The sequence below is a fragment of the Belonocnema kinseyi genome, chromosome 5, assembly GCF_010883055.1.
Source record: "Belonocnema kinseyi isolate 2016_QV_RU_SX_M_011 chromosome 5, B_treatae_v1, whole genome shotgun sequence".
Taxonomy (NCBI): Eukaryota; Metazoa; Arthropoda; class Insecta; order Hymenoptera; family Cynipidae; genus Belonocnema; species Belonocnema kinseyi.
Window position 1 is genome coordinate 124882175 of NC_046661.1, and position 11087 is coordinate 124893261.

The window sequence follows — 11087 nt, forward strand, 5'->3', positions numbered from 1 at the left end:
TTATAATGATTTAAAGTTTATTTTAAAATATATTTTATGGAATATGATATTTTTTATGAATGTGCCAGTGAAATTCTGTTCGTCTAATTTTGTTTGCCAATGGGAAACATAATCTGGCTTGGAACTGTCGTCTTAACATCTAAAAACCGAAAAAACAATTTTCCTATCACTTGGAATTATAATTATATTTTTATAAAAACGTTAGAATATATAATAATTAAGAAATTGGAAAATACATACGAGAACTTGATTAGACGAATAGTCTAAAACAGTACGTAGAAATTGCAGACCACAAAAATAAAAATAAAAACTAAATAATATTAAAGAACTATATATAGACAATATATAGAATGAAAATTATAATTAATAATTTTAGAATTAGTGGAAAATATATGAAACCGTAATATAAATTACTCATCGACTTATATTTGTGATATTCATTAAAACAACCAAGTTTTGCAAAGTTATAAATGTAAAAATGTTTTAATTGGCCATTTACTTTCAATCCAAATGGTTCTTTACCAAGCTAAGTTTACCATCAGTGCGCCTCGAAGGTGTGCCGAGAGTTGCTTACAGCGCTCCAAGTGGCTCTTGGCAAACTATATCGATGTGTCCTTTCTACGAGGAGCGGTGGGTAGAGGGGAAGTGACTTTTTTCGCCGGACGCGCCTTCTATATTTATGGCGGGCAACTAAGCCCGCACCGCATCTACGTTTATAATATCTTTGGGTAAACTCTCCCATTTAAGAACTCTATCGACTATGTGAAATCGATTCGCCGACTCCGATTTGAAATTTAATTTAAATTAATAATAAATTTTAATTAAAATGCAGAATTAATTAATGTCACATTATATTACTCATTAATGAATTAATATCATTCAAACTAAATAGTTGATCGAATGTAATATTACAACATTTTTTATTAAATCTAAATGGACTTCAGAAAAATAACCGAATATATCTATTATTTTCCATTTTAAATGAGTTATTTGGACTTTCGTAATTTTTTTCTTTTGAATTAGATAATAATTGTAATTTTCATTGAATATTTGTCATTGACGAATTATTTTGTTCTTAAAAAAATTCTTTAAAACTATTCGTGGGGTTATTCTTGAAAATAAGCCTAACTAGTTATTATATAAAAAGATTATTAGGAATCTGTATAAATTATACTTCTGCAAACTTAAATTTTATGAAACTTCCACAAATAAAATTATATAGAATTTTGTTGGGAAGAAAAGAATCCTTTCATAGGGGCGTACGCATGGGGGGTTTAGGAGTTGACCGCCCACATTCCCCTAATGAGCCATTTTTTTCAATATCATGTCAAACTTGACAGGATCACTAAAACCCTTCCCGAAATTTTTTTTCTGCTCATGCCCCTGATAAAGATTGAATAAAAATTAAAATTTTTATCTGATACAAAAGAAACACAAAATCAAAAAACATTCGTTTTAAATAAATAATTACATATTTGTAATTTATAGGATGAAAATTTTATAGATCATTAAATTTTGAGGTTATGTGTGAAACATCCTTAAATATAAGAAATTATCTTTTTAGGAAAAATAGAATGTAAAAATTTATTTCCACCCCAAAAATAAATGTTTAAATTTATTTGCAAATTGTAAATAAAAGGTGGTTAAACATTTGTAAGAACTCGATGGGTGCAAATAAGAGTATTCCATCATAATAAATACTTCATTTTGGGTCTAGAATTTGATTTATCCTAAATTTGAAATGTTGTAAAATGCAGGCAAAAATAGATAACACCTGAAAATATTGCATTCTGCATTAAAAATGGCTAGATTATAAATGGTATTATTTTTTAGACGAAAGATTGTTTTTCTTAAAAAATACGAAACACAAAAATGATTTATTCAGTATATTTTATTTTTACCCTCCCTATCCGACAGCCACCCAATATAAGCAAGAAAAAAATTTAATCATACTTTTAACAATTGCAGGATTATTAATCTTTTAAAAGAAAAAAGATTATTTTTCATTTTTCGTAACAAATTTCAGAACACAAAAGTCGTTATTCAAAAAGTTTGATTATTTACTGACATTTTTGTTCTTATCGCTTCTTGAATATTTGAAAAGTATGATAGTATTTCAATAATTATTAATAATTTTTTTCTCGGAAAAAGATTCTATACAACTGGAGCTCATACCGCTTTTGAAAATAAATTCTTCAGTGGTTGAAATACTGAAAAAATAATAATATTTAAAAAAACTCTTTGTAATCAGTAATGTTTCTGATTAAAGTTTAAAAATAGTTTCTTAATAGCTTCTTCCAGGGCAAAAAATGAAGTAACCGTAAAGTAAATATCGCCACGAAGTACTATGGGTGTATTTATTTGCTCATTTCAAAAGTGATGCTTGGCTTTTTCGTATTGGCTGTTGTTTCATAAATAAGGCATATCTTGATTCAGTATGTAGTGTGTCCTCACCACGTCTTCACTAGGAAAGTTTGATAAAAACACATAGTTTTTGAAATTAAATACAGTGAATATGTATTTTGAATCGTGGGATTTGTTTTACTAAAGGATTTGCTTCGATCACACGTGCATTAAATAACAGTAAGTATAACAAAATATATTTCGCAAGTCCAAAACTGAAAGAGAATATTTTTTCAATTTCCTTTGGCATACCTGCTCATAAAATTGTTAAGAAACTTTTTCATTTTGAAACTTATATACCCGTTTTTTAATTGATTTAACTATCATAATTTGCATTTAAAGATTTCACTTTAATTAAATTCAGTAAGTTTCCAGATGATAAATTGGACAAAATTGCGACTTATGCGAGATGGCCCTCCAACGTTAAAGTTCAGATATTACTTAAGAACTTGGAGAATTAGTGCTAATTTGTTTACCGGCGAAATTATTAAATTTTTTATGTTAAATTTAACCAATTACTGGTCCAAAAATTTTTGGAAACAAGAAAAAAAATCTACTTGGACCAGGATTTGAACCTGGAACGCCAATATTCATAAGTTGAGCGTTAAGCAATTACATCGCCCGGGCCACGGTGGACCGTTTCCTGTTTCTCCTAAAAATTATTGGTCCTTTCAGGTTGAATTTTAAACTTTTTTGTTTAAAATTCCTCTATTTGGTTGAAAATTGAACTATTTTGTTGAAAATTATTTTTTTTATTTGCTGAGAATTAATTTTTAACACTAAAATGTAACTATTTAATTTTTTTAAATGTTATTTTTTAGTTGAAAATTCAACTATTTGGTTGACAATAACAATGATATTTTTAGGAAATTAATCTTTTTAGTCGAAAAATCATATATTGAGTTCAATGTGAACTCTTTGGTCCATAAATCACCTATTTGGTGACAAATTTAATCATTTATGTTAAAATTTTATTTTTTCGGTTGATAATTAATTTTATTAAATAAAAATTTAAATATTACATTTTTTTGTCAGAAATTGATACTCTAAATTTAAAATTGATTCTTTTAGATAAATTTCATGTATTTTCTTGAAAATTCGTCTTTTTATAGAAAATCAATCTTCTTAGTTCAAAATTAATTCTTTTTGATTACATTTTTTTTGTCTGAAAATTGAACTTTTTGGTAGAAAAATTAATTTTTTTGGTTGAAAACTCATATTTTTGTTAGAAAATTAATCTCTTCTTTATTTGAATTCCATTTTTTTTATTTAAGTGTTTTTTGCTTTGAATATCAGCTATTACATGTTTCGTTGAAAATTCATCTTTTTAGGTTAATTATCTACTACTGCGTTTAAAATTAAAGAACATACTTTTGAAACATTCTTTTTTATTGTGGTTAAAGATTTATGATTTTAGCTTAAAATGCATATGTTTGGGTCAACAGTTTAACTGCTTTGTAAATAATCGTATTTTCGGCTTGAAAATTAAGCAATTTTATAATAAATTAAATTATTTGGTTTAAAACAAACTCTTTTATTAAAGATTCATATTTTTAGTTGAGGATTGAACTATTTTCTATAAAATTCATGTATTTTATTGATAATTCGATCTTTTTAGTTACAAAAGTAATGTTTATTGGTTGTCAGTTAATTTGTTTTAATTGAGGATTCCCCTATTATATTTTTTGTTGAGAATGAATACTTTTTGGTTGAAAAATCAACTAAAATTAAAAATGACTTTTGTTGAAAATCCATGCGTTTGTTCAAAATTCAGCTGTTAGGTTAAACATTCAACTATTTTACGTTCATAGAACTATTCGGTAGAAAATTAACTTTTTCATTGAAAAATTATATTTTTGGGCTGAAAATTCAACTTTTCAATAGATAATTCTTCTTTTTGGCTCTAAAATTCATCAATTTAGTGTAAAATTAAATTAATTATATTTATGAAAATGTAACTATTTGGTAAAAAATTAACTATAATTTTAAAAAATTATATTTCCGGGTTGAAAATTCAACGGTTTTGTAGAAAATTACTTTTTTGCTTTAAAACGTAAAAATGCATGTGATTTGTTGAGAATTTGTCTTTTTGTTAGAAAATTATATTTTTCTTGGCGGAAAGTTGAAGAGTTTATTTAAAAATTGATCCAGTTGATTAAAAATTGATTTTTTTTATTGAAAATTCACTTATTTGTTTAAACAAAAATTTTTCTTTTTTGGTTAAATTCAACTTCTGGAAATTACTTTACTTTGTGTAAAAAATTAATTTTTTCACTGAAATTTTACAATTCCATTTATTGTTTACAACGATATCTTTTTTAGTTGGAAATTCAACGCTCTCGTAGAAATTCATCTTTTATGATAGAAAAGTGATATTTCTTGGTTCAACGACTTTGACAAAGTCATTCAAAATTTTCACTTCTCTTTTTGTCAAAGAAATCAGTTTTAGTTGAAAAAAAATATTTCGACTTGATAAGTCAGTAATTTAAATATTTTCATAATAAATTCAATATTTTATTTACATAAAGTAATTGATTAATTTACAGAGGGGTGACAAAAGCCTTAAATTGATAACGTAGTTTATGGACAGCCCCTTAGAGAAAAGTGAAAAAATGACAAATAGTAAGGTTTAATAAAAGACCGCGCTCGTTTAACACTTTTGACTCTATTGAAACAAGAAGAAGATTATATTTTGATAGTCGTAAGTAGGCTAAGTCACCTCCATCATAATAACGAATAATTTAAAAGATCTTGCTTGAAAATGGAAAAACTAGAATTATTTACACACTATTATCTATTTTACCTTACTTCATTCGCTTTAAGAATAATGTAACAGAATCATGTAACAGAACGTAACATTTCCTTCAGACCTCGCCCCCACCTCTGTTAAGTAAAATTTTTGGTATATGTTTAAAAACATAATAGATGTTTTCCAAATAAAACAATCTAAAGATAAAGTGCTGTATAGAAATAAATAAAACAATATTTTCATGTAACACTGTATGCTTTTTAAATATTTTTTATTCACGAAAATATTGCAATTATTATTAGTTTGTTTTTATATTATATAGATATAAATTTTATAAGACTTTTGAAAATTAGAAAAAAATTTTATTCTGAAGATTTGTCAAAAAAGAATCTAAAAGATTAAATTTTTGTCATTTTACTTATTTTGGAATCCAGAAGTTTGGAAGAAATAACAAAATATTTGATAAATTTTCGTAAATGTTTCCTAGTTTTTAAATATATTAAAAATTGCCTTGAATTCTTCCAAATTGTCCTAGGAATTTAAAGAAAATTTTGTCTACTTGAATTTGTTTCAATTCTTTAAAAGCTCCTAAGTTTTTTGTTTGAAATCATTTTAAAAACCTCAAATTTAAAAAATATTTTACAGTTAAATATTCTTTTTCAATCTCTTCAAATCTTCTAAATATTTCTGAAATTTACTTCATTTTTTGGATTTTTTATTTTTACCAAATTGAAACATTTAGGTTTAAAATCTTCTATTCTTTTTCGAAATTTCAGGAAATCTTTTGAAATGTTTTAAAATCCTTTTCAATTTTCTCTTACAATTATTCCAAGATGTTTTTTTTAAGTTCTGCAAAATTAAAAAAAAATCGTAAAATCTTTGACATTCTTCTTTGGAAGTTTTAGAAATCCTTTGCAATCTTTTTAATTATTCTCTTAAAATTAATTTTTCAACAGACAAAAAATTATAATTTTTCCTAGGATCCTACATTTTTTTAATTTTCTTGAAACCTTATAAAATACCTAAAATATCTTATGAGATTTTATTATATTTGAATTATTTCAAAACTTTAAAGTATCTGATAAGCTTACTCAAATTTACTTACCCAAATTACGTATTATGGCAAAATTTTGCTTTAAAATCTATTATATTCTTTTTCAAAATTTTAGGAAAAAACTTTAAATGTTAAAAATTCAATGTCAAATAGCGCACGATATGTAAAAAAGTTAAGAAAAGACAAAACATAATGAAAAACCAACAATTCCATTTTGCGGTCAACCTATGCACTTTTTGATAGGATGCGTAGTTTTCGTTTTAATTGTGAAAAATAAACAAATTTAAGTTTTGGATAAAAGACACAAGGTACAATAAAATGTTTAATAACAAAATTGTTTTTAAATGGCATCTTAAAATATGCTTTTAATTTTTTTTTGTTAAAGAGACATGTGGTGAGAATGTGTTCGCTTAAGCCGAAAGAGCTTTAACCGAAGAGAATTCGCAGTCACTGATTTTCAGTTGCCGATTGCTAGACTTTTAATTTTAAAGGTTCTATGCAAAAATAAGGGGGAAGAACAATGACCGAGGGCGTAACGCGAGGTAAATACATTATCCGATGTGTTCCACATTGACGTGACCAATTCAATCTAATCTCATGCTGCCCCATATAATCTAGTGTAATCGCACGTAATCTAATGTAATCTCATTTGACTTACAGGTTCGAGCGCGCCTGGTCCGCGCATTGCTAAATAAATTAAAAGAGGCTAAAAAAGATAAATTTTTAATAAAAGACAAAAATTTTCGAGTAGAAGATATCAGGTTTGAACAATAAATATCAAATTTTAACCAACAATGAAATAGTTACATTGTTAGTCAAACAAATTAATTCTTATCAAACAAAAATACCAATTTTCAACAAAATAATTAATTTCATTTAATTAATATTAATTTATTTTTAATTACATTAATTTTCCACAAAAAACAAAAATCGGCAGAATAGTTACATTTTCAACATAAGAAATGAATTTTTAACTAGCATGATGAATATTTAAAAAATATATATATTATGAAACAGAGTTCAACCCACAATATAATTTTTTAATACGGAAGATAACATTTCTAAAAATGATATAGTTACATTTTCAACAAAGCAGGTGAATATTAAAAAATAATAATTTTTTACGAACAATTTTAGCTTCTAGCCAAGCAGTCAAATTTTCAACTAAAAAAGATTAATTTTAACGAAATACCGCGAAACTCTTCTATAGTGCCGATTTAAGGGCTGACGGTGGATGTGGACTAACTTATTATAGCCCGCTTCGGTTTTGTTTGTTCACGCCTGAGTGCTCGCCTGAGTGAAAACCGCAGAATCCGCGCACCTCGTGCAGCTCCTTTTACACTTACCTACGGCGCGGCGTTCATTCTCGGAAGCGCTATAGAAAGGAGGGCTATTGAAGGGTTTTGCGGTAGTTACATTTTCAACCAAAAAGGAAAATTTTTAACAAAATACATGAATTTTTAACCTGAAAAAGATCAATTTTCAATACAAAATATAAATTTTTAACAAAAAATATAAAAGTTATGTTATTTAGAAAGAAAATAATACTTATGCAAAATGAAGCAAATTTTCAACCAAGAAGAATTATATTAGACCAAAAAAGACGAATTTTTACAAAATTACGAAGTTTCAACTAGAAAAGATTACTTTTCAATAAAAAAAGTATCAAATTTAAACAAAAAATGGAAAAGTTACATATTTAGTTAAAAAGATTTTTTTTTAAATTTCAACAAAGAGTTAAAATTAAAAATTATTTTTTAACCCGTCAGATTAATTTTCTATACACGGAATGTTTAAATTTTCAACCAATGAGGACAATTAGAAAAAATATTATTTCTTTACAAAGCAGTTCAACTTTCAACCAAAAATATGAATTTGCAACTAAAAAAGGTGAATTTTTAAACAAACAATTACATTTTAAACGAAAAACATGAATTTATCAGCAAGAAGATTATTATTGAATCCTCAACCACATCAGAATAATTTAGACCCAAAAATTTGTACTTTTAAATAAATAGAATAATTTTTTATCCAGGAAGATTAATTTTTAACTAAAAAATACCAATTTTTTAACCCAATAAGTGAATTTTCAACTAGAAAAATCTTTACAAAATATGAATTTTTAACAATCTAGTTCAAGTTTCAACCAAGATTTTTATTATATCTAAAAAAGATTAATTTTTATCCAAAAAGATGAATTTACTCGCAACAAGATTCAAGTGGTATAAAAAATACGAATTCCTAAAAAAATACATTAATTTTCAACAAAATTGTTGAATTTTTTACCCAGAAGAACGAATTATCTACAAAACGGTTGAACTTTCAACTCGAAAATGTGATTTTTTAACAAAAAAAAAATACATTTTCTACCTAAAAGTGAAATTTTCATGAAAATAGTTTAGTTTTTAACAAAAAAGAAAATTCACCAATTTGTTAAAACAATAAACTATTTGATAGTAAATTTTACTGGGTTTTTAAATTGAAAATTGAACTATTCTAGGTTTGGTTATAATCTTTTCTATCTTTGTTTAGCTTAAAAAGTGAACTTTTTGGTTAACAACTAGTCTTTTTTAGTTGGAAATTCATCTTTTTTGGTTTAAAGTGTATATATTTTGTTTAGAATTCGTCTTTAAAAATACATTTTTAAACAAAGTTTTAAATATTGATCTTTAAACATTTTTGAAAATTGAATAGTTTTATTTGAAGGGAGTTCATATTGTATAATTTCTAATTCAAAGCGTTTAAAATTAATAATTTTGTTTGGAATTGAAGAATGTTGAAATTAAATAATTTTATATAAGAATTTGAAAAAAATAACTATTTCAAAACGTTAAAAATTGAATATTTTTAGATTTGAATTTTGAAAATCAGATGATGCAAAATTAAATGGGGTAAAAATGGCTATGGCTGGGGTAAATTAGGCTAGAGTACTCAGTAAGGTCGGTTAGGATACGGGGCAAAGTAATCCAAACTACGGGAAAAAGTCGGATAGGTTAGGGGGTAAAGTCGTCCAAAGTACGGGGTAAAGTCGGATAGGGTATATGGTAAAGTGATCCACAGTACGGGGCGAAGCCGAACAGGGTACGGGGTAAATTCTTCCAATGGATGGCGTAAAGTTAGCCATGATAAGGGGTAAAGTTATATAAAGTGCGGGGTAAAATCAGCTAGGGTACGGGATAAAGTCATCCAAAGTCTGCAATTTAAAAAATTAACCCCAAATAATTAAAGGATGTTCCTTAATTCATTAATTTTTTTATTATTACAGGACTTGATCTAGATAACTAGAGCTCCAAAGAATTGATTGAATAACCACCTGATTGAAAAATAAAATTATTTATAATTGAAGAAATATTAATCAATTTTCTTGATTACAAACTTATCATGGCGTTCAAATTAGACATCGGCTTTCTTCGAAAACTATTATTAGATGATTACTTAAATTCATTAAATGATAGACAATCGAAAATTACTGTCAAGAAATGCAAGAAAATTGCTAAATTCATTTTGAATCAGGAAACTGACTTTAACTTGCCAGGTACAAAATATTCTCTCCTACTCCACTTTGTACTGCAAAATGGAGACAAAAACACATTTAAATTAGTTCTAAAAAAAGGGAAAAACTTTGACATTAATGCTCAGGATCATAAGAAAAGAACAATACTTTATTATGCTTTATATAAAAATCAGACAGCAAATAAAGAAGCTTTTTTAAAACACCTCTTTGATTATGGTGCTCTTATTGACGTAGGAGATGAGCAGGATGAATTACAAAATATGGTGACTAAATACGCTTTAAAAGAAATGTCGCTTGTAAAAAAAAATGCTATTTCACTTGATTTGCTGATCCGTCGTGGTTTTGATATTAATACAAGAAGTGATGTTAATAACAGACCATTTTGGAAGGTTTTTGAAGAAAGTAAACGTGACAGTAATAAAGCTTGGAACACCTCTCAGTCAAATTATCATCCTCATGGTGATTCTGAAAATAATTCAGGTTTGGATTTTCACCAAAGTGCAACTTCAGTGAAAATGATAGAACTTCTTGTCGATAACTTTGGTGACATGAATGCTACTAATAATGAAGGAGTCACAGGTAAAAATTTTCAAAATTACCTACATTAAATTAAGCAAAAAAATCTGAAGATACTTTTTTTTCCTAAGATGGGATAGTCCATATGTCAAATTGCCCCGTGTGCCAACTTACTCCCTTCGTCAAATTGCACGATGCGCACCTGTCTGTTTTTCAACATTGCCTGTTGTTTCAGGTTGCCACATTTAAGAAAAATGCAAAATTATTTACACTATCGATTCATTTTTGTATCACATTAGTTTTTTCAATTCAAGAAAACAAGAATTTTTAGACACAATATAAATTTCGAATAACTTCTTATATCTTAACTGTGTAATTGTGTTTGAGATGAATATAATTATATAGTTTTTCTGAGATAATTGAGAATATTTAAAATGATTTTTGAAGAATGCGAATGGTTCAAATCAGAATTTCAACAAAAAAGTTCATTTTCGAGCTGGTCGTTGAATTTTCAACCAAATAGATTAATTTTTTTACAAAATGAATGAATTTTCTACCAAAAACGGCGAATTTTCAAACCCCCGCCCGTCTTCCTCCCATGTTAGATTTCATAGGATTTATTATATGCTCCCTTTTCCTCCCCACAGAACATCTTTCTAAGATTTTGTAAACTTAGGAAATGAATATAAAATTGTATTATTTTGTTTAAAATCAATTGTTTTTGGTTCAAACAATCAAATAATTCTTTTCAGCGGAAAATGCAATTGTTTAACTGAAAATTCGTCTTTTTTTTGATAATCCAACTATTTAATTAAAAATTATTTTTCTTTAATCTTTTTTTTTCATTTATG

The 11087-nt window shown here is 26.4% G+C and overlaps 1 protein-coding gene across 1 annotated transcript in view; it reads left to right on the forward strand.

Annotated features, from left to right (window-relative positions):
• The first annotated feature begins 10089 nt into the window (after window positions 1-10089).
• Window positions 10090-11087, forward strand: part of LOC117172674 (mediator of RNA polymerase II transcription subunit 31) — a 17132-nt gene continuing 16134 nt past the window's right edge. Inside the window, exon 1 of the mRNA XM_033360801.1 lies at window positions 10090-10299. Within this exon, the coding sequence (XP_033216692.1) occupies window positions 10236-10299 (64 nt within the window). The 5' untranslated portion in view covers window positions 10090-10235. The remainder of the gene's footprint in view (window positions 10300-11087) is intronic.